The sequence below is a fragment of the Microcebus murinus genome, chromosome 7 (assembly GCF_040939455.1).
Source record: "Microcebus murinus isolate Inina chromosome 7, M.murinus_Inina_mat1.0, whole genome shotgun sequence".
Taxonomy (NCBI): domain Eukaryota; kingdom Metazoa; phylum Chordata; class Mammalia; order Primates; family Cheirogaleidae; genus Microcebus; species Microcebus murinus.
Window position 1 is genome coordinate 8,878,576 of NC_134110.1, and position 25,275 is coordinate 8,903,850.

General features: G+C 39.0%; 1 protein-coding gene across 11 annotated transcripts in view; it reads right to left on the reverse strand.

Moving 5' to 3' along the window:
* Window positions 1–25,275, reverse strand: part of AKAP13 (A-kinase anchoring protein 13) — a 298,777-nt gene that overhangs the window by 168,189 nt on the left and 105,313 nt on the right. For all 11 annotated transcript variants that reach the window (XM_076004775.1, XM_076004777.1, XM_012774215.3 and 8 more), the window contains exons 3-4: window positions 21,741–21,888; window positions 9,168–9,464 (exon numbers count right to left, since the gene is read on the reverse strand). In XM_076004775.1, coding sequence (XP_075860890.1) covers window positions 9,168–9,464; window positions 21,741–21,888 — 445 coding nt within the window. The remainder of the gene's footprint in view (window positions 1–9,167; window positions 9,465–21,740; window positions 21,889–25,275) is intronic.

Below are 25,275 nucleotides of genomic sequence, written 5' to 3' on the forward strand. Positions count from 1 at the left end.
TTGGAAGCAAAATCTATCTTTCATATTGTATGTTTTCCCTACAGAACTACATACACACTGACCAATTCAGGATTGAAAGGGTGTTCAAGCAGAGGCACATAGCTGGAAAGAAATTGATGCCCTAGAAGAAACAATTATTTATAAGTGCAGATACAAATTTCAATAATCAATACTTGAGCATGTGGCAAGGCCGGACAAAAAGACAAAAAGGACCAGGTGTGCTGACTCGCACCTGTAATCCTAGCACTCTGGGAGGCTGAGGCAGGAAGACGGCTTTAGGTCAGGAGTATGAGACCAGCCTGAGCAAAAGCAAGACCCCATCTCTACTAAAAATAGAAAAAAATTAGCCAGGTGTGGTGGCACACGCCTGTAGTCCCAGCTACTCGGGAGGCTAAGGTAGGAGGATGGCTTGAGCCCAGGAGTTTGAAGCTGCAGTGAGCTACGATCATGCCGCTACACTCTAGCACTATAACCCATAGCCCAGCAACAGAGCAAGACCCTGTCTCTCCCCAAAAAAGGACCAAAAGATCAAATACAGCCTGGTTAATTCCAACTTTACTGGGTGACACTTCCTTGAAGCATTTGTTTCTTTACCTTCCACCCCTTTCTGATCCCTTATTTGCTCTGAGTCACCTCACTATTTGAGTTAAATGCTCAAAAAATAAGACCAGGCATGTGCTGAGAAGCTGGCACCTGATTCCTGCACTATATCTGCCCCCCAACCTCAGTATAAAGTCTTTAGCAGCAGGCACAGATAAGAAGATATCAGATAAGAAGAAAACACATAGTGAGGACCTGCTAAGCGCCATGCACTGGGCCATGTGGTTTATCTCAACTTCTTCCATTCTATCTTCACAGTAACCCTATGAGGTCTCATTATCCTCCTTTTGCAAAGGGAGACAAGTCTACAGAATTAATAACTTTCCCACAGCCAGAATCATGATTTGAAAGTTCTTCTGTCTTGAGTCTAAAAAAAATTGCCCTTTCCATTATTCCACTGTCTTTTTGTAAAAGAAAAAAAAAAAAATAGAAGAAAGATAATCACACAAACAAGCTAATGTGGTTTAAAAAAGCACCCATTCATATTTTCCCCAACACTTAACTCTTTCAAATGTACACATAATTTGAAAGATTATACAACAAATAACCAATACTTACCAGCTAGATCCTATAATTAATGTTTTTCTGTATTTCCTTTATCACACATCTATCCAACTATTCTTCCACTATCCATCCACTTTATTTTTAAAATAAAGTTTTAAAAATTTCAAAATAAGTTGAAGGCACTTCACCCCCAAAATACTTCAGCATGCATATCATTAACTAGAGTTCAATATGGTTATAACTGTAGGTGATTTACATACAGTAAAATACAAACGTACACATGACTTCATAAATTTTGACAAACGCATATACCTGTGTAAGCCAAACTTCTATCAACATATAGAACATTACCAACATCTTTTGTGCCCCTTCCCAGTTAATCCCCTTATTCCTATCCCTAGAGTTAACCACTTGTTCTGATTCATCACAGATTAGTTTTGTCTGTTCTAGAACTCTGAATAAATGGAACTATAAAATTTATACGCTTGTATAAAACTTCTTTCACTCAGTGTAATGTGTGAGACGCAATCATATTGCCACGTGTATCAGTAGTACATTTCTTTTTATTGCTGAGTAGTAGTCCACCGCATGCATATACTGTCGTTTTAGACATTTCCATTTGATCTTCATAGAGATCATGTGAATTTGGTTTGTAGAAGAGGCCAAGGTCCAATGGGGTAAACAAATGAATGTAGCTTCTTTTAGTCCATGTTTTGAGAGCATGAAAGTTTTTACCCAACCTATCTTCATTATTTTTGTTCCTTTTGTCTGTTTAAACTACAGAGCATAAATAATTTAGGACCAATCTCTATTCTCTACTCCCTGTATCAGTACTTTTTCTCTCATGATTATTATTTTCCTCTGTATTCTGAGAGTTATTCATATTTGTTTTTTTAGATCAGTAACTGCCTGTCCTACAATGTCAATTGAGTCCTTTGCCCCAGTGTAAATTTAATTAAGCTTTGGGATTCTGGATGTACTTGCATCATTTTCACCAACTCCCTTTCCAGGTTTGCCCTCATCATGATAGCGTGTTTTTTTTTTTTTTTTTTTTTTTTTTTTTGCAGATGTAATTAAATCCCCTAATCAGTTGATCTCATAAGGGAGGTTATCCTGGATAATCTGCATAGGCCTGACTGAATCAGTTGGAAGGCTTTAAATGCAGAGCTTAGCTTTCCCCTAGAGAAAGAGAGAAGAGATTACATCTGCAGAGGGAAGCTTCGGGCGTGTACGGTGGAATTCCATCCTGCTCAGGACCAGGACCTCTCCTTCCTGGCTCTCTGAGGACCATAGCTTTGGCCCACGCTGGCGGGCTGACCTTGACTATGACAGGATTCCCTCCCCTTCCTCCTACCCTATGAATTCTGAACTTGCTTAGCCAGCCCCCACAATCAAATAAGCCATTCCCTGTAATAAATCTTAACATATACTTCTCCTACTGGGTCTGCCTTTCTACTTGAATACTAACTGATACACTAACTAACCTATTTTTCTCCTTGTTGCTTCTTTCTCTAATTTCATAATAGATCTAACTTCTTCTGTCTTTTAAAGCACAAATGGAAAATGTCTTCTATATTTTTCTTTGACTTCATACTCAGAGAGTCTCCAACCGAATACTGTTATTTTTCCCTTTTCTCTATGCTGTGATGTTTCACAGGCCCCATGTTGGTTGGTTTTCCTGCTAACCGTACTTAAAACGGAAAGATCTCTGTAGGCCTAGTTTCTACCCACAGAGAATGCAGGTAGGAAAAGTCTTAAGCCCCACTTGCTATCTGCTTATATACCTCCCACACACATTCCCTCAGCTCTGCAAAGAAAGTCTAAGTGCCTAGTAGGCATTCAACTGTGATGAGCCTGCTAGAGGGGTGCATCTTTTTCAAACTGTCAGATTCTCTGACTAAATAAAATGTTCCGAGTTCTATAAACTGTATAATAATCAAGGACTACATGTACTTTCTTACCCCATCAATCCACCCACCAAGCCCTGCTCACAGTACTCTTTGAATCTGTATCTACGGGATTCCAAAATCACCACTCTTTCCACTATTCTGGATTTCTCTGAAATAAACCTGGAGTCCCACACGATGCAGGAATTCTCATACCGCATGAGCAAGGAAGGAAAACAGGCCAGGGTAAGAAAATAGGCTTTTGGAAAAAGGAGACGTGTAACTCTGTGACAAAACTAAGGTTTGAAAGGCAACAAAACCTTCTGGAGCTAAAGCTCTGCTACTACTAGGCACTGCTTGCCTTGGAGTCCGTAGATATTAATCTTCTGCCAAGAAAAAAAAAATCCATTAGCAGTCTTTTTATATTTTATTATTTTCTTTTTTAAGCAGTGATGATGGCTAGAAAAATATACAAACACTAGTGTAGCTAAGAAGAAATTTCTACAGAAAGCTATCAAATACTCTGAAAGTAGTGTGGGAACCAAGTCACCAAATGATTACGGTTGAGAATCTATTAACCAACATTAGGTAAACAGAACTGGGAATGCACGGGCTGCTCTTACTTGCAATCTTTCCTACGCCTGTCATCCTTCTTTCCACCCAAATTTCTCTTTGTGCGCAAGATAATTCCCATCCCCCAAAGATGATTAGGTATCTTCCCTTGGTTATACAATGCCATGACTGAGTAAGGATGAATATTTCCCCCAGGATGTTTCTCCCTGCTTTCTCCAGAGCAAGTCTTCAATGGGCCCACTGTAAGTACCCAAGAGTTATGCTGATTGCTGCTGTACAAGGGTCTCCCAGGGAAAAGTCATCCCAATTCACCATCTTCACTAACCACTGAGGCACTAAGGAGCTGAAACAACTAAGCGAGACTTGGAAAACTCAGAGAAAAAAGATGTCTTCACCCCGGCCCCCATTCACCCTCCACCCAGATGAATCCTCATCACCTGTATTTGAGGCAGGACTGTGGCAAAAAAAAAAAAAAAGTACAATGCAGAGGCTATTCTATGTAACTAAGAATTAGAGAACACTTGGAAGAACTCAAATGGACAAACTCCCTCTTGTTTATGTTTAAAGTGAGGACTGCTTTAGCAAAAAGTAAAAGCAAAGGAGGACAGTCTCATTCTGCTTGGAAGAGCCTTCCTTTGAGTGTTGTCCTGTTTTATCCTCTACTAGAACAAGTTTTCTTCCCTTGTTACAGCTCACCAATGTGTAGTGTCTCTAAAAAGTTTCTGGATACTGGTCAAGGTATATTCAAAGGAATAGCTTGCAAGCTAGCACACCTTATCAGAATACACTTTTCTCCATTTTATAGATGAGGAAATTGAGTAATAGAGAGATTAAGTATTTTGCACAAACCCTTGCAATGAAGCCAGGATATAAACAGTCTGATTTCAATGTCTATGATTTTTCCATCTGATGACAGCAAATCTAAACCCAGGGTTCTTAACTGCATGTTTGTGCCTGAAGTTCAGGGAGACTATGAAATTTACACTATGTAAATGTCTCAAGGTAGCACAACATAAACATTTTTTTTCTGAGGAGAAATCTGAGCAAATTCAAAGGAGTCATTGGCATGAAAAAAGTTAAAAAGCAGTGCACCTGAACAATTAAAAAGCAGGAAGATTAGCCATAAATCTTACATGACTCTTTTGTGCAAGTATTAGGTTAGAGCTGTCAGGTTTGAGTTCGTGTCGTGTTCCCTGGTTCTTGGTTCCCAGTACAGGAGAATGGTTACTGGTACTGAGTGGATGGAATGAATGAGCAAGCCCAACAGCAAGATTTATTATAGCATAGTACGTTCTGGAGTGGGAACAGCTCTACCTAGTGGAGAAGTCCCTAGGTTTCTAACATATTTCTACTTTAATGTCTATGTGTTATGGTATGCTAAACAGTGGGAAGAATTTTCACTATTTTTCGCGGATGAGGGGTAGAGATTTCCTGGAACTGAGGACCCTCTCCCTTAATCTGTCCTTATAGGATGATAACTTCCAGGGGTTGCCATGACATTTGTAAGCTCTCACAGTGCTCATGGGTGTGATTTATACTATGTTAATGAAGACAGTTCACCCAAAGTCATTGCCAACTCCTTTAGGTCCATGTTCCAAGTTGTTTGTTTCTGTGGTTGGGCCATCTCCTCAGTTTGGGGTCTTCTTACCCTCCTCTAATTGGCCAGCAATAGTATCTCTATGGAATCTCCCACACCTCACCCCTGCACCTATTTCCCTTTCCTCCTGGTCCCTACCTAACAGAAACACCTGTGAATGCCTAGCTTTCAATTGTAAGTAGTCCTGTTACATAACAAGGTGCCCTATTTACCTGTATTATCCCAGGAAACATGCTTACTTTGTACCTTTTTCCTTTAAATATCTTTTTTAAAAAGTACTTGATGTGCAACTCATTGATGTGAACCTACTATTCCATTACATCCATCCTATTACATTCCACGCTAAGCATGATAAATTCTTAACTGATGCCCTTACCATATCCAGTGTCCCTAGATTCTAATCTACAATTAACAGGACAACTTAAACTGCAGAATGTGAACTGAGCACTTAAAATCAAATTCCTGATCCTAGCTCTTGACGTAAAAGTTCTATCAAGACCTCTCAAAGTCTAAACCTAATGTTCAATTTAAAACATCTTAAATGTATGTACAATAAAATTCACTTCTTAGGGATGTACAGTCTTATCATTTTTAAGACATGCATAACCACCACCACTAACAAGATATAAAACAACTCCAGCACCTCAAAGAATTCCCTTATGATACCCCTTTGCAGTCAGACCTTTCCCCTACTCTCAGTCCTTGGCAACTACTGATCTGTTCTGTTTCTATAATTTTGCCTTTTCTAGAATATCATATAAATGGAGCCATATGGTATAAAACCTTTGGAAACTGACTTCTTTTACCAAGCACAATGCATTTAAAATGTATCCAAGTTGTTGCATGTGTCAATGTTTGTTCCTTTTTATTGCTGAGTAGTATTCCATTGCATGGATATATCACAGTTTGTTCATATATTCACTCAGTGAGGGAGATCTGGGTTATTTCCAGATTTGGATGATTATGAATAATGCTACTATAGGCATATTTTTTTTTTGGAGACAGAGTCTCACTCTGTTGCCTAGGCTACAGTGCCGTGGCGGCGGCCTAGCTCACAGCAACCTCAAACTCCTGGGCTCAAGCAATCCTCCTGCCTCAGCCTCCCGAGTAGCTGGGATTACAAGTATGTGCCACCATGCCCAACTAATTTATAGATAGATAGATAGATAGATAGATAGATAGATAGATAGATAGATAGATAGATAGATAGATAGATAGATAGATAGATAGATAGATAGATAGATTTTTTTTTTAGTTGTCCAGCTAATTTATTTCTATTTTTTTTTTTTTAGTAGAGACAGGGTCTCACTCTTGCTCAGGCTGGTCTCGAAGTCCTGAACTCAAATGATCTTCCCACCTCGGCCTCCCAGAGTGCTGGGATTAAAGGTGTGAGTCCCCATGCCCGGCCTATAGGCATATTTGTACACAGACTTTTTGGTGAAGTTTTCACTTCTCTAGGATAAATACCCCAAAGTGAGATTACTAGGTGATATGGTTAAGTGTATACTTAACTTTATAAGAAACTGCCAAATTTTTCTAGTGGCTATACCATTTTGCATTTCCACAAGCAATGTATGAGTTGTTGTCCTCTATTCTTGCCAGCACTTGGTTATTTTTAATCTTATCCATTCTAATGAATGTGTAATAGTATCTCAATGTAGTTTTAGTTTGTATTCCCTTAAGTGTTCAAATTTGGTCTAGCCTTTGTTAGCACTGTTTGAGCAATACTGTACAACAGAAACTTTAGGAGTACATGGAAAGTACACAAAAATATCAAAGCCAGCCAGTCCTTTCCTATTAAAGACAAGGAACTAAGGCCCAGAGAGGGGAAGTGATATGCCTAAATTTTCAGACCTTTACTTTTTCTAACAGTTCTTTTTAATCATGGTAACATAAACAAACTATCCAACTCCCGGGCTTTCTTTAAACAAGACAAAATAAACCATAAAAACACCATAAGCCCCACAAATAACTAATACGGTTCTATCTTGATGTTGATTTGCAAAAGGCAACCAGAATAATCATTTCCATATCAAAACAGAAATGGCAGGAGTTAGAGGTATTAAGGCCCATCATTAGGTTTCTAAAAAGGTTCTAATGCTCTATATAACATCCAAATATTCTGAACTCTAAACATCAGCAATACAGAAGTTTCTTGGACACTATATTAATTTTTTTTCTCTTCTTGGACATTCTATTAATAAGAAAAAGACAAATGCTTTCTCTCTTGATTTAATTTTACAGTCCATACTTTCTTTCAGAAAGAAAGAAAGTAGGACTTTCTGGGCAGGACTGCCCTGGTAGTATCTGATAGTATGCTCCTGATAGTATGGGACACCATTCTGATGCCTCATCACAGGCTTAACTCTTAAACCCAGTGGATTTAAGAGAATCAAAGCTGACAAATACCTCTCCACCATTCTTCCATGGGAGGAGGAATAAACTCATCTGATGGATCTGAGGAAGCCGGAACTGCACATCCCCTCTGGGCACTCTCCTCAGGAGAGGGTGACTTCTCGTCTGCTCCTGTACATAATCCAATAATCACGGCTGGGTGGACTCTCAAGGGCACTCTTGCAACTGCCCGGCTCTTTCAGTGATGGCACAAAAAGTGCGAGCAGACCCTCTGGCAGAAGCTCTCATGTCAGTCTTCCAATCTCGATTTCATCAGAAATAAAGCAAACATTTTGCTCCACCTCCAGGACTCCTAAATCTTTGTATTGGATTTGAACTCAGGAGCAAAACAGGATGTTATTTATTAGGCCCCAGGTACACGTTATGTTTCATTTGAAAATGCCTATGTAATCATGACAATAGAGGCCACCTGCTACAAGAATTATGTGGGGAAACCCTTGTCTGAGTAAGAGGACATGTGCAGATACTTACAACATCAGTGTTTTTGAAAAGTAGAGTCCTTTCTTCAATGAACTCTTATATGGAGCATCAGTAGACAAAATCAGTAAGAGTGAAACAAATTGGTTAAGAAAGTGTGGGGTTTCTTAGAGTTCATCCTGTTGTCATGCTCCCTCCACCCACTCCCGAATCTTTCCTTCCTCCAACTCCAGGGGATCCCTAGAGGAGTGGTCTCCAAAGTTTCTGACACCAGGGGCTGGTTTCATGGAAGACAATTTTTCCACGGAATGGGGAGGGGGGTTGGGGGAGGTGAGGAGCTCAGGCGCTGATGTGCAGCCTGTTTCCTAACAGGCCACAGACAGGTGGTCGAGGCCTGGGGGTTGGGGACTGCAGCCCTAGAGAAGTTCAGAACACAATAATGGAAACCTTGTCTTTGATAATTAAATACTAAAAAGTTCCTCTGCTACTCTCCTCATGAAGGATGAGTCACTTCTATGCTTGAGAGATTGTAACTGGCCTTGCAAAATGACCCCCTCCCCTAAATTATTTTTTGTTCCCTCAGACTTTACCAGTCAAGCCTAACAACCAGACTTAACCAGCCTCTCCACAGGACTCACTGCCCATCACCAATGGCTGATTCTCGAATCAGCCCACCTGAAGACTGAGTTCAACCTCCGCAAAACCTGACCTGCATTCCACAGCCCACTATGAAAGCCCTTGACGAGCCTCAGTTAAGGAGATGGATTTGAGACTATTTTGCCCATTTTCCCAAGAAACATCTTTTGCATTAAAATTCCTTTCTTCCTTGGAAGTCCTCGTCTGATTAACTGGCTCTCTGTGTGGCAAGCAACGGGACCTACCCTGGACCCTTTTCTGGGTTCGGCAACATGATCAAAACTGAAATCCAGACCCACAGGAAGGGATGCCCCTCGCTACTTGAATTCTCTCTCTCGGGTCATTTCACTGCAAGAACAGGTTTAAAAGCTCCATTGAAGAACTAGAAGAGATGCTATCAAGGCCATTTTGCTACAGTAATTATAAGATTTATTCAGTTCCTATAGAAGATGAATATAATGACCACAGAAAAGCAGCCCCATTAAAAAACAGACGTATTCCAAACTGAAAGTATGTTTGCAGGTCGTATAAATTCTCACCGTGCAAAGTCTGATCTGTCCCCAGCACATTCCACTCTGCTGGCAGCTTCAGGTGTCTGAATGCTAGCGCCACCTTCTCATCGAGGGAATTCACATCCCCAGATGGGGGTCCTGACCGGTCAAGAAAGCGGGTGAAGTTCAGAGCCTGCTGATTTCCAGCACTGGTTGCCAGGAATTGAGCTGCATCATATGCTTCATCCTGGACGAAATGGAAGTCTTCTTCAGCCACCACAAATACGGGAAGGCCCTCTTTGGAAGCACACAGCAGCACCTTCACTGTCTCACAGCAGTCATGACCTACAGAAAACACAGGCACAAAAGAAAACTGTATTAGAGACCCCCTGCTGAAAGGACTCTGGTGGGTCCTCTCAGCTCTTTTTCCATGGTATACAAATTTCTCCTCCTAAAAGGAAACCCTCCTTCCTCTGAGCTCTGATAGCATTTTTCCAAACTTCTCAAAACTCCATTTTCAGGTTTTTAAATTACTTGCAAATATGATTCAGTTCCCTTAACAAACAATTCTGTGTCCCAGCTTTCATCATGTCTATATCATAGTACTTGGCACTGAACAGGCTCTGAATATCAACTACTGCTATTCAATTTGAACAAATTTAAGAATGAAGGCTCAAGGATCCTGCAAGGTCTAGCACACAATGGAGCATCTAATACCTACTGAACTGAGTTAGATCTGAAACTGTAACAGGGAAAAACGTCACTCATACAAGTTACATGGGAGGAATTTTACAGATTCACCAGCACTTGCTTTGTTATTGCCACAATACAACAGATCGAATGACGAAGCACTTTGAAAAGTACAAAACTGTTTGATTCATTTTACTACTACTAGCAATCCAAGACCTAAAAAATAATTTTTGTTCTCAGATACACATTCTCCCTTGTCTCATCCACTGATGCAGTGAGGACCTCAATGAAATCACCTGGTTCACACGTGGATGATGCAATGCTGTGGCTAGAAGCCCACTTCAGGACAAGCAAACATGACAAAGACTCTGTGGAGCCCACTGTATAGATCTGCAGGGATCTCACAAGCTGTGACTTTAGGCACAACCTAAATGCCACCCTAAAGAGCTCAACTGGGGCCAAATTAGCAAAATGTAACAACACTATGTTTCCATGGGTAAGGCCTTCTTGAAGAACCAGAATTTCTTCTGGATTTCTGGCCTCAATGAATTAAATATTTCCAATATGCAGAATATACTCATCAAAACACACACTGTTTTTCCTCAGCTGTCAAACACTGATCTCAACTAGCCAGAACTATGCTCCTACCATCATTGTCATTCTTCCATAAAACAGCTTTCTGATGAGAAAAAAGAAAAGAACACCGAGTTAATGTTTTTGTTGTTTGCACTATGCCACTCTGCACTCTGCCTGATTAGCCACCGGCACCCATTCACCCCTGGTTCCCTGAATCTCCAACTCCTGCAGAAGCTGCTTTCTGCAGCTGAGTGACATGGAGAGAAACTCCGTATGTGGTTCTTGAGTCTGAGTTTCCAACAGGCCCACAGAGGTTTCAGACTCATAACAAACTAAGCTCTCTGCTATCTTTGAAAGAAAAAAAAAACAATTTTTTTTCATGTAATCAGAATAGTAATTTGATTTTCCACATACTTTTTCCTAGGGGACTCCTTAAGCCTTTCATTCTTGTGACATAAGAAATCTGTCATTGCTGTGTAATTCTATGGTGGTTACAAGTATTTACCAATCAAGTACCTACTACATGCCAGGCATGTGACATGTCATTTTCTCTTCACAATAATCTTAGAAGGTATGTACTGTCCTCACTTTATAGATGAGAAAACTGAGGCTTAATGAAGTAACTTTCCCAAGGTTACACAAATATAAAAAAGCAGGATCCATTATTCCAAGTCCAGGCTGATGCCAAGGGGCATGGCCGTGATGCAAGGATTTTGTACCACAGTGACTATAAACAGAGGAAGAAGGGTAACAGCCAAGTCCCTGCCTAAAAGGGGCCTAATATTTGGAATGATAGGCCAATATGACTGTTACACAAGAATAACAGGTTCATGAACCATGAAGATCAGTCTTTACACAAACAATTTCATGAGATATTCCCACTGCCTTCCAAGTTGAATTCTTTCTAAGAAGGCTGTAGGAAGCTGAAGTATCTTCTGCCTAGTCTCTGTGTGTGCCCACACGTGTATGTGTTACAATTCAACATATGTATGGAATTGATACATTTACTATATGAAAAAGTAGAGGAAAAAAAATCTTTCTCTGAAAGACAGCCAGCCTAATTACACAGACATCAATGTTAGGAGAAACAAGCCAACTAACTGATCCAGGTAGTAGGGTTTAGGTATTTTTCCAGCAGAAAGTGTTTAAAAATGTTCTATAACATCTTACTAAGTTTTGTTCAACAACCAACAGCTGGACATCCACCAATCCAGGCACTGTGATCAGAAAGGGGAGGATGGATAAACCTTCCAGAGGGTTACAGTCCACAAGGGAGAATCAAACAAGCTGCAAGCGACTGCAACGTGAGTCAAAATGGGATGAGTTCTATAGGAAACACGTACAGTGCAAGGTTGAGCAGGGGAGTAGTTGTGTATGCATTTCAGAGGTAGGCAAAAGCAGGAAGATTTCATAAGGGAGGTGGCAGTTAAGAAGGACCTTTGACAAGAACCCTGCTTCCTGACTCTCCAATGCCAGGGGTTCTTCCCTGCAACCCTCAGAACTCTGATGCACTGTCCCTCTCTTTTTTTGTTATTTAACAAGCACTTAATATTAACACTTGCTGTGTGGTAGACACTATTCTCAGAGCTTTAGCAATTTGTTTCCTTCTCATAACAACTCTATGCAGCAGATCCTACTATTATCCCCATTTGTCAGATGAGTACACTGAGGCACAAAATGTTAAGTAATTTGCCCAAGGTTATAAAGCTCTTAAGTGGCAGGATTAGAATCTGAACCCAAATTTCCTTGCTCTAGAGGCCACCCCAACACACAACATGTATGAATATTTAAGATGGCTTAAAGACTAAGTAAGGGTACATGGAAGAATCAATGGGAAAGTAAGAAAACATGTTTACTCCTGGCTATTAGACTCATCAGCTGTGTGATAAGAGATCACCTTGCTCCTCTGGGCCTCAATTTCTTCCTTTATAGCATGAGGGAGCAGGCTCTACAGGTTCTAAGGTTTCTCCAGCTGTACCTGCCTATGGGTCTCACCAGGCAGAAGGGAGGGAGGGAAAGAAGGTTGGGAAGAGCTTTCAGGAATAAGAATCAGCTTTTAAAAAAAATAAAAATGGAAAGCAGAGGGTTAAGTTCAAGGTATAGAACTACTACTACAAGAGATAGTCTTGGGAAGATATTAACTAGGTTACATCTAGATGTCCAGTGGATAAAAGAGATCTGAGTTCAAACCTGTTTTTGTACTTACTAGCTATATGGCCTGAGGTAAATAATCTCTCTTGTACTTCCAAATCTAGACAGTCTCCTAGCCTTGTAAGTGAAGAACTATAATCTAGAAGGGCCCTCCCAAACTCTTTAATACTATCACCTAAAAGAACATATTTAATTTCCTCACTTAATTTCCAAATAAATTGGATGGATGGAAGGGTTTAGTAATATGGATTTCAGTCAGAGGAATTGCTTTAAAGAAAAAATACTGTGGTGTGGTTCATGAATCTAACCAATATACAGCCCTGTCCCATTTATTCAGAATTAAACTAATGTATAAACTTCTCACAGTACTTTGAAGTAGATAGGAAAAAATGTCAATAAACACTAAAATCCCAAATTTCAAAATTCAACAGTGATGACGTACATAATTTAGGATCCCAACTGAATTCTGCCTTCAAAACTTAAACTTGCTGTGCCTCAGAAGAGATATTGCACTCACCTAAAATAATATCCACTGCCCCATCCACCTACGCAGTCCTTACTCTTTCTTACCAATCTCTTTCCTCAAGCCTATGCAAAGATCAGAAACCTGAAAACTTGAATCAGAAAAGGAACCGCTAAAAGTAAACATCATCCACTGCTCTTTAAAATTACCTTCTGCACGTGTACACACAGATATACAGAGCAAAAAGCTGAAGTGAAGCAATACTACCATACTCAAATAAAGTGCAGTAAGTATCTGCACAGAAATATATCTGGGAGTGCTAAAATGACTGTTTATTTGGGTAGGATGGGATGGGGCAGACAAAGCAGAGAGAACAGAAGAAGGGGTGTGTGTATGTCTATGTATGTGTGTGTGTGTGTGTGTGTGTTGTACTTGGCAGTACAAGAATGCTTACCTTTTTCTGCTACTTTAGCAAAAGAATTTGTTAGAGTGGATGGCTGGATGGGCAAGCTATTGTCAGCTCTACTTCTGTATAACTAAAATGTAACTATGTATTAGAGAAGCTAGAATGTCAAAAAAGGCCATGAAACAGACACCCAGGAGAAGCCACTCGATGGTTAGCGAATATTTTCCCTTCATACATGCACGTACAATCTGAAGGAGAAACTAAGAATCACCATGGATGATTATAGGCTTCTTTTTCAAAAGAAAAACTGAGGATTACAAGATGAGTGGAGAACTAAGGGTTTCCTGGATCAGTCTTTATTAAGTTTAACGAGTAAATTAGAAAAGTTACTACTAACAAAGTAGGCTGGGTACAGTGGCTCATGACTGTAAATCCCAGCACTCTGGGAGGCTGAAGAGGGAGGATTACTTGAGCCCAGGAGTTTAAGACCAACCTGAGCAACATAGTGAGACCCCCATCTCTACAAAAAATAAGATAAAATAAATTAACTGGGCATGGTGGCGTATACCTGTAGTCCTAGCTACTCAGGAAGCTGAAAGCAGGAGGATCACTTAAACCCAAGAGTTCCAGGCTATATTCCAGCCCAGGTGACAGTGAGATGCTGACTCTTTTGTGTGTGTGTGTATTTTATATTTATTTTTATATGTGTCTCTATATACATATATATGTAAATAAATAAAAAAGAAAGATGAATAAACTATCTCACCCTACTGACTGGAAATCAACTACTCAAGGTTAGTGGGGCTGCTCTCTCACAGTAATATTTTCTATTAGGCTCAAGTGGCTCTCAAGATTATTTTTTAATTCCTTCAGATAAAACATCTAATGGGAAAATCAGCAACTTTTAAAAACCAAAACTTTTATAATAGGGACCCAGTAATAAAACTAAAATCACTGCAAATGCATGCAGAAGACCTTTTACTACCATAAATTAGCTCTAGAAACATGACTATTTTGCAGGGGACCAATCGTCTTATAACTGCCTTTGCATATAAAGAATGCAGGGTTATAAGGTCTATAATTACACTACAAAGACGTGGGGACAGGAAACCATAACCAACTTGATAAATAACCACAAATTAACTTTTTGCATTAAAACAGAAGCTGCAGTAGGAAAAAGAGGAGCAAGATTTTCAGCTAGTCTCATGGTGTTTTTCCTTCCACTTTAATTTCCTGGTAACTATAACAGAATAGAAAATAAAATCCAAATCTTTTTTAAAAAGGGAAGTTCTGCAAAATTTACTGAACTTCCAAAGAACACCCTGGAGATTTACGGAGGAGGAGAAGAGAGATGAATTGTTTAAGAAACATAGATAAACTTTAATTCCATCTTTTAAATTGCCTCTGAACTTATCACATTATCAGGTCCAGTTCACTTACAACAGAAATACAAAAAGATTATGAGGTGAGAGAGATCTATTCCCAGCTGAGTGAACTGAAAGAGGTCCTCAAGTATGCTGGCAATTAGCTGCAGAGTCAGAGAACACTAGGTTTGAACCCCAGCTCCACAGCAGACAAATCTGGTTATTCTGAGAAAGTCGCTCAACCTTGAAGCCTGTTTCCTTGTGTACAAAATGAGAACACCAACCTTACAGATTGTTAAAACTACTAGAGATGGCTGTGCATAAGCACTTGGCATACGATGGGTATCTAAAACCGGGAGTTATTATTATTATTAGCTACTAAAATGGTCTTGTAGGCCACGTGCAGTGGCTCACACCTGTAATCCCAACACTTTAGGAGCCCACGGCAAGAGGATCACTTGAGGCCTGGAGTTCAAGACCAGCCTGGGCAACATAGCAAGATCCTGATTCTACAAAAACTAAAAAAAATAGCCAGGCATCACTACATACACCTGGACTTCTAGCTATTTAGGAGGCTGAGACAGGAGGATCGCTTGAGCCCAGGAGCTCAAGGCTGCAGTGAGCTTTGATTGCATCACTGTACTGTACTCCAGGATGGGAGACAGAACAAGACCCTGTCTCAAAAAAAAAAAAAAAAAAAAAAAACCCACGAAATAAGCAGCTCCTCAAGGAAAGCATCTCTTTAATAGTTCAAAAATAACTTTTCTACAACATGGACCAACAAAGCTTCTGAGCTAAATGTGCCTTTGGCACTGTAGAAATGAAAAAATAAAGGGGCAAGGTAAAACAATAAACAAAACACAAGGAGTACCTAGGTGAGAAACAAAAATTTCACTGTTAAAGGTCCTCTTAAATCATCTGTTCCACACCTTGGAAGCAGGGCAGGAGGTATGTGTTCACGAGGCTGGGAGAGCGGCCTGCAGGCTCCTTATCACTACATGGAGCACCCGCACCATGGAAACAAAATACTGCTACGGATAAACAAAACTGCTGAGGCAGGACCCAAGAATTACTTCATTTCCTATTAAGCTAAAAGTGGAACACATCCCATCTGGGCCTTCTCTTTTGAGGGGGAAACAATTGGGACTTTGTTTCCTCAGCTATCCAAAGAGGAACCCTAAAAATGCTTGCTGGGATAGCAAAGCCCAGTCTCATACAGATTTCAACTTCTAAGAGAAGGAATGGTGGAAAATATAAAAATATTATCTGTACTACTTCAGTTTGGCGTTAAAGTATTTAAGAATTTAGTGTCTTTTTCTTCATTTTGAAGAGGCTATAATAGGGTTAAAGGAAACCTAGAAGTTTTACACTGTAATAGGAGATATGATTATGTGCAGAAATATGCACCCACTGCTAGGTTTTTGTGTTCTAATGGAAGATGTGCAAATTTGGTACATATGTAAAATGCTTCTATATGTACTGGAGCATTTAAGCAGAGGGGAAATAAAACAGTAGGCACAGGAATATTATCGTGTACATTTTGGAGGAGGAAGGGGCTAACTGATGCTAAAAATTTGTTCTACTATAATTCTAGCCTTGCTCTAAGACAGTGTTTCTCAACCTTTTATTCCATTATCATCTCCCGAAAGAGCCTTTTTACACATTATTCTCTATTCAACCCCACCTTTTGAATTTTTCATATCATAGATACACCACGTATTTGTATATGTCTATCTGTGCTTTATATATGCAGAGTAAGTTTTGTTTTTACTTCCCAAAAACCAATTTCCACCCCCTTGGGAAGATATCACTCCTGTTATATTGCATGCCCTAGGATCCCAGGGTTGTTTTCATAGTTCCAAGGTGATGAAATATATAATTTCCCTATAACATTACAAATAGGAAAGTAGACAACAGGTTTTGTTTCCCCCTTCAACTAGTTCTCAGTTTGTTTTTTCCAGTATATCCACTATATGTACTCACTAGTTAGTATTGGGACAATAATCTAAGTTTTTTATAATGTAAAATCTATCTGTCTACGATTCCCACCTTATAGTAGGAATATTTCAGAATAGGGAGACTGTTAGAAAATAAACAATAAAAAAACCGGAGGGATCAAAATCCTCTGGTCAAGCCAATTAAAAGGTTACCAACTACTACTTCTTTTTTTTTCTTTTTAAATTCAGAGTCTTACTCTGTTGCCAGGGCTAGAGTGCAGTGGCCTCATCATAGCTCACTGTACCCTTGATCCTTATGTCTCAAGCTCCCAAGCAGCTGAGACTACAGGTGTGTGCCACCATGCCCAGATAATTTTTCTATTTTTTTTTTTTTGTAGAGATGGGGTCTCACTCTTGCTCAGGCTGGTCCTGAACTCCTAGCCTCTAACGATCCTCCCACCTCAGCTTCCCAAAGTGCTAGGACTACAGGCATGAGCCACTGTGCCTGCCTCACAACTTCTTTTCAAATGTGCTATTCAATTTGGTAATCTTTGGACATCTGCTGCTAGAAAAAGAGTCTTGGTTCACAAGAAATCAAAGATACATCAGGCTCTAACAGTATGACCATTTGTTTAGATCTGGGCTACAATTTTCCATTAAACCCAAAAGAACTTCTGATCGTGGTAAATGTACTTTTTTCTTTTTAAAAAAATGACAGATCTACTCTATATAGTATCTTCCCTTCTGAGTGAGAAAGAAGAGAAAAATACAAAAGAGCCGAGTCAAATTTTGGGTCAATGAAATTTTGTAGTTTTCCTGTCAAACAAGAACCCTTGCTGTGAATTCTAAAAATAAATAATAGACATGCTCAAAAAAGATTTCATTTTATGAAGACTCTGCGCCAAAGCCTTTCACAGAAGTAGTGTGCAGAAACCACTAAATATCCTGTTCCATTTTCATTCTGTAATTATTGTTTGCTTGGTCTAATAAATTCACAGTTCCATTAATAAAAGTGAACACAATAAAACAGTACTTTATACTCCCACCCAAAGAACTATGCTCAAATTACTTTACACTATTTATCAAGCCTACATAGGTCTTGAAGAAAATAACGCAGCTTCATTTCTAAAGGAAAATCACTAATTAAAGTGAGATTTAGGACTGGATTTGTCTTCTATGAAAAGAAGATAATGAGATATTTTTATGTATTACAAAGATAATACTTTTCATTATTCAAAATACATTTCCATTTCAGGCTATGTTTCAAAGCAAATTATAATCTTGAACTAGTCAACTTTATAGGTATTTTGAAAGTAATATTTTGTTATAAAATTTATTGATCTGTCTCTTGTTAATTAGCACAAAGACAGATTTATTTTCAAAAGAGAGGACATTCTTTCCAGTCTTCAAAATATTTTTATTAAAAATAACTATATATAACATGCTCACTGTAAAGCATTCAAACTATTTAACTGCAGATAAAGTAGAAAAATCAGTTTCCACCTACCTGTCCCCTAAGATGTTACTACTTACTCTTAACACACTTTATATTTTTTTCCTTTTATTTTATCATATTGTAGGGGTACAAATATTGTTAGGGTTACGTATATTGCCCCTGCCATTCCTTAAACTTTATATTTTTTTTAAAAAAAGGTGAATCATATCTACAGCCTTAAGTGGTAGGAAGGCAAGAAAAGATTGCTTTAAAAAGCCTTTACTACTTCTTTATAATCTCACACACACACTTCAATTTAAGATTATCATAAAACATGCAAAAAAAAAGTAGGAAAATTGAAAGATGGGGGAGAATGGGACTATAATTTCAATATCTGGACTCAAAGGGGATTTTTAGGAGATAATTTAGAAATTGTCTCATTTTCTACCCTATCTTGGAGGAAATATTTATTTGATAAAAGGTTACAGACTAACATCAAGAAGTAGCTGACTTTTGAAGGTCAATTATCTGGGTCTAGTAAAACCTAAAATGTTACAAAACACTGACAGTGAAACATACAGAGAACTCAAAGAAAAATAAGAGCCAGCAATCTGGATGAAACATGACATCAAAATCAAGAACAAGGCACAAAGCTCTTTTTCTTCTCTTAGCCAAAATGAATAGGAATTGAAGAGCTAATCTGGAAGCAGAAAGAGTGCACACATCCCTGTCGGGAGCAGCTGCGGCAAGAAGACCAGGCACATTTACCCAGTCCCTGGGATGCACGAGCACTGTACAGGCTTTCCATGAAGGGTCTTGACTCATCTGCCCTCAGCAGACAGGGAATCAGAAGCTATCGATACGGCTAACTGACAACAGAATTCAACAAAGGTAGCTCTGGAGAAAGAACACTGCCTCCTGCCCCAAGTTACGAATTCGACTCAAGAAGCCAGACACTTCTTTTGCATATCTGAAAAAAAGGGAGTCGTGTGTAGGTGTGTGTATGTTCGCACATGCATCTTTCGAAAAGAACAGCTTCCAAGAACTAGGACGGATTCTGACACAGCAACGACAGGGATTCGATAAGCCTTCAGAGCACACACCAGTGAACAAAACTAACGAAAATCCTTGCCCTCATGAAGCTGACACTTTAGCAGGGGCAGGCAGAAAATAAATGAGACAAATGAATCAAGTACACAATATGTTAGAAGTTGAAAAGCACACTGGAGAAAAACAGAGCAGGGACGGGGGCCAGGGAACGCTGAGAGGAGGTAGCTGAATATTTTTATAGGGTGAACAAGAAAGGCCCCACTGAGAAGGTGATACCTGAGTGAGGAACTGAAGGATGGAAGGCACAAGTCTAAGAGGCCCACAAAAGCAGACTTAAAGCAGTTTAATTCTAAGCTAAAAAATTTACCCCATGATATAAACAAGAAATTCAAAACTAAGTTAAACCCCCAAATGCCTCTACCTCTCTCCCTCCACAACAAATTACCAAATTAACCTAAATGATGGTAGCTGAAAAAGACAAGTAAACAGAAAACTCCCATACGTGACGACTACTGCAATATGGTCCTGTCAGGAATCTCCTTTATTTAGTTACCAGAGCTCCTAATGCACCGACGAGGGCCTGCTGGGACCTGCGCGCACACAGCCAAGGCACACATGTGCTGCTTTACTCTTCAACAGGTTCAAGAGGGTCTTTCAAAGACTCTAATCCTTTTGTCACCTGTGCTATAATTAGGTACCTCCTATCAGCTGCCTGACTGCATTTGGTGGGTGGCAGAATGTTCAGGACAATGGGGGTGGAGGGGCAAGCTGTCAGGCCCTGTAAGCATGACAGAGAGTATGGGACACGGCTAAGAGGACAACCAATTAGAAGAAAATGAAGGAGAAGGCAGGTACTAAGAGCCCAGGCACCAAGCAAATGGGTCAGGAATGATTTCTGAGGATTCAACCCAAATTAGAGGAAAGCAGAAGAGAATAATACCCATTCTGGTTGGCTTGAGTAGGCAGGGCATGGGTACTGACTGTCACAAAGCACAAATGGACACCCAGAGAGGAGTGTGGCTGGAAAGAGCAGGTACTGAGACAGACAGAAGGAGGTATTATTATAGAACCAAAGGCAAAGGAAGAAATGGGAACTAGAGCTCAGAAAGTTAGGCTGAGGGCAACATACAAGTATCAGAGCCCCAGGCTGTCATACAAGTACAGTGGGTTTGTGACTCCAAGGAGAGTAACTGCCTGCCACCCATCCTAATTTAAGGACCTTGCCAGCGAAGGTGTAAGAGCTTCCAGGCACATCCCCCTCCACCAAGAGGCTGGCCTTTACTGGGGTTGTGACTGACGATCGCAGCTGGGATCCAGGGTTGCATCCTTGTCACATTTGCCTTTTATATGTGTATGTATTCTTGTATCTACTTACATGCACACACACATATACATACATATACACCCAAGCTTTAATCCTCAAGTGTTCCTAATTCAGGAAGGAGTAATTTTATAAAAATTACCTCTTTTCCTAATAAGAGCCTAGTCAGGGACTGACCAATTATACCTGGTTAAGGAGTGTTTCTCACTATTACCAACCCATAAGAAATGATTAGCAACAGTGACACTGGGTGGCACCTGCTAGAAAACAGATCTCAAGTTCCAGATAAGCCTTTCTGATAAGACATGCACAGCAGGAAACAAGATGACGGGAGCTTTCAATTACAAGGAAGTACACCTAATATTCTTTAGAAAAGAAATTGGTATCTATGCTGATTGCCTTCTTATATTTCCTATCCCTAAAAATTTGGCGAGAGACTATCTAGAATCTTTAAATTCTATAATTTTCAAAATCATTTGTATCAGAAATAAATTTATATACATATAAAATGGCACAGCAACAAAACTTGGCAATCCAATCCAATACCGGCAAGATCAGATATTCAAACTGCTTCATAAATTAATAATTTCTATACGACCTGTACCAACAAAGTGGAATCAGTGCTATATAAAAATGCTGGTTTAAAAAAGTTTCAATAAAACCATGTCCATTTTATTTTCTAAAGGAAAATAAACTGTCAACATTTTTAGGGATTCCCTTATTCCCTTGAATTCTGATGAAATTGGTCAAGTGTTAACTTTGAAGCAAGGTCAATTAAGGAAAGAAGCTCATCTCCAAACACAAATCAATACACCTTAAGATGCTCTGACAGTTCAAAAGATAATCATTACTTATCAGTCATTTCTGGTAGAAGTAGCAACAACTTAATGACTTTATGAGAATTTTTAATAAATAAATATTTTCCTTTTAATTCTGTTATAAATACAAGAGTGGTTAAGCATTCACTCCATTATGAACTATAATTTGTTAACTTCAGGCAAATTTGGCTTTATGAAAGATTTTGTGAGCTTTTCTATCATAAGATACTAAAGAACGTGTTACTAATTGTGCTTGTTACACCTTTTGGTTTTGCCATCAGGAAATTCAGAATCAAATTTGCGGTTATAGCACCCTGATTCACTCTTCCTATCACTCTATACTAATGAACACAGAATAAAAGCATTTAAGAACTACTAAAGGCTAGTAAAGATCCCATTGGAATACTTACCGGGAGCAATGGTCTCCAATGTATCAGAACTGACCTTCCGAGTACTTGTACAGTGATGGAGGGTGGAACCCGAAAATACCAAGTAAAAAACTACATCATCTTCAACTTTGTCCTCTTCAGCAAGCAGTACGGTAACAACACAATCGCCCTGGGAAAGGAAACGATATAACAAGTTTGCATTACTAAGGTTCCCCTTGGAAGTGAATTTTTATAAAACATCATATGTAAGCGAAAATCAAATATATCTTCTAAACTATGCCTCCTTTCTAGTAGTTTTAAACAAGTATAAATATTGACTGAGCACTTATGTGTCAGGCAATACCCTAGGCATTGAGAATACAGAATAAGATCTCTGTCTTCTTTAAACTTACATTTTAGTGGCAGTGACTAGACAAGTACACTAACTGAATACAGTTTGTGTATTTACTTGATGAATGGGTAAAAAAAAAAAAAGGGAGGAGGGGTTATACAAGAAAATTCACAAATAAGGCAGAGGATGGAAGGGGCATAATAAATAGTTACATCCTCATACTCAATAAGGGGCTTATTGGTTGCAGCAATAATTCTCTCAAATCTACACTTCACAAATCACTACTAAAGTCCACCCCTTCTCCCACAATGGTGGAGAGACTCTAACAGCCCGGAAATAAGAGAGTGCAAAGAGCATGAGCTCGGGCTCCAGACAAACCTGGATTTAAATCCCACTTGCAAGGACTTTACTTAGATCCATTAAACCTCAGTTTCCTTGACTGTATAAATGAAGATGATACTATAACAAAGCTCTATAAACAAATTTCATTGACCCCTATATGTTTTTATAATCCTCTCCCTCTCATGTTGTAGATTCTCAGGCCAAGAGGGCTTGACGACCTTCCTCAGTTGTTTCCTAGAAATGACAAAAAAATGGAGATTCTGAAGGCCCCTAAGCCAATACAACCACATGCTGTATAACAACATTTTCAGTTAACAACAGACTGCATATAGGACAGTGTCCTGACAGTGGTCCCACAAGATCATAATGTCATATTTTTACTATACCTTTCCTATATTTAGATACACAAATACTTACCGTTGTGTTAAAATTGCCTGCAGTATTTTAGTAAAGTAACATGCTATACAGGTGTGTAGCCTAGAAGCAATACACTATACCACATAGCCTAGCTACATGTAGGCTATACCATCTAGGTTTGTGATGTTCACAGAACAACGAAATCACCTAATGACTCATTTCACAGAACATATCCCCATGGTTAAACAACACACACTATGTATGAAAATGCATTGAACATGTTCAGCTCTCTGTCTATGGTAATATTCTTAATCTATTATAATGGGAGACTTGCTTTTCTAACAATTTGTGTTTCCTGACCATCTGGCATCCCTGCTTTTCTTTATCCAACCCTACATTAAGCTCTTGGAGTCAGACAAAAATCTTAAGCCAATAATTTTGTCCATGACTTTGCAATTATTTACAAAGTATGACATTTTTGTCTTTTAGTTACAAATATTCTTTAGCAATTGTTATAGTTTGATTTTTTTTAAATCAAGGCTAACTTAAATATTCCTATAAAATACAGCCCTAATTACCATTCTCCCAATTATAAACACTATATAATCTGTGTTGTAACCATAACAAAAGATTTTAAAGCAGCAAGGTTTAAAGCGCTGAGATTTAATATTATGTAAATCTTAATAATGCACTACGGAAAAATCAATTTACAGAAAGCCAGGCCATTTCAGCATTATAATTAGGGGAGTGAATCCTCATTACTTATAGCATTGGTTTCTGTTCCATTTTAGCAGCAATTAAAGACCATAAGAGAACCATGCCACCGTGTGGCCATAACTTATTAAGCGCAGCAGCATAATTGAGCAGAAGATAGTTTTTCATTAAACAATGATAAGCAAAAATCATAAAGTCAAACTTCGGAACCGAGGCTCCTAACAAATGCTCCATTAGGTAGATTCTGGAAACAGAACTCAAAGTATTTCCCAAAGCCCCGAGTCTATCTCTTATTTGATCCCTAGTGCCTTGTGCAACACCCTATACATGGCAGGTGCTGAAATCAGTTGAATACAACATTATAGGAAGTCAGAATGAACTACAATCTCCATCAAGCTGTAACTGACTTTGTCAAAAAGCTAGTTATTAATGACCACTTTTTTTTTTAAAATATGAGAGTGTCAAAGCACCCTAACACAAGGAATATCATTGTTGGTAAAAGAGAATTATCACCATCTTCAGTCACTACTCAGAAGTGAACTTACTAACAAAGGCAATTTTCAAAACATTCTCAATTATAATTTCAGTTTGACCCAACCCCAGGAAGAGTACGCATCTACATCACTACTCCTTCCAATAATTTGAACTCAAGAAACAGAGTGTTATCCTTAACAAAGATATTTTCTATGTTTCTTCATCAGTGAGACTACATCCTTGAAGCTGACAAATTTTTCAGGGTCCTAATTAGTTTTGCTGATAGATGACGCAAGAACTAATGGAAAAGACAATCTTTATTAGGCCCCATTTCATAAGTATCAATAACCCCCAAATATAAATGCATTATGATCCAAAATGTCAACAACTGATCACCTACCTGCCAATAAAAACAGGTTTTTATAAAAGGGTTATCTTAAAAAAGGATTTTAAATGGTAGGCACAGTCTCAGTTTTTCCCATCCTGAACCTATTTATATAGATATATACTGTATTAACAGCCCTGTAATCACCTTTATTTAATTATTAGGGTAAAATGATTTTTTCACTTATATTTTTAACCTGGGATTCTAAAAATGTATCTTTGTTTTCTAGATCAAAGATTCCTTCTCCACAAGAGACTCAGCATCTTGCTGAGGGACTGTCCATGCCTCAAGATATTAGTGGTCTGAAGCTTTCCTTTAACTAGGGAAAGTGACCTAAGGAAAAGACGGCATGGGGAAGGGGTAGGAAGAAGTGAATTACAGTGTGGGGATGAATGGAAGGGACAGGGCCTTGCAGACAGGAAAGATGGCAGAGAGGAATTAGGGGCATGAGGTAGTTAGGAAGTTCTGATGGAAGAAGGATGAAAGAAGGGATAGCACTGATGTCTTAGTAAGACAGTGTCTGCCATAAGGTTTTTGAAGGTGGACCCAGTCAGCAGCAAAGTGACTGCAGTGGGATACTGGAACTGGCTTGTACAGGCACGAGTGCGGGCTTAAATTTTCAGGAATTCTACAAGCCAGTTGTTAAACTTAGCCATTATTAAAAATTAAATGACATAAGCTTATAATTAAGTAAACTATATTAAAACAATGTATTAAAGCTCATCATTTTTTAATCATTTACCACATTTTACCATTATCAATGCTCTTAGGGTTTACAGCTATCGTATCTACATAGAAATTCTATATAATGGTGTGTCCTGCATGTCTTCCCGGCACACATCTCTTGCCTACTCTGCGTTCAGTGATGTGGCCTTGACAGCTTGGAATCAGCCATTAGGGGACTATTTACACCACTTCCAAATTGGCAAATGCCACAAATCAGGGTTTTCTTT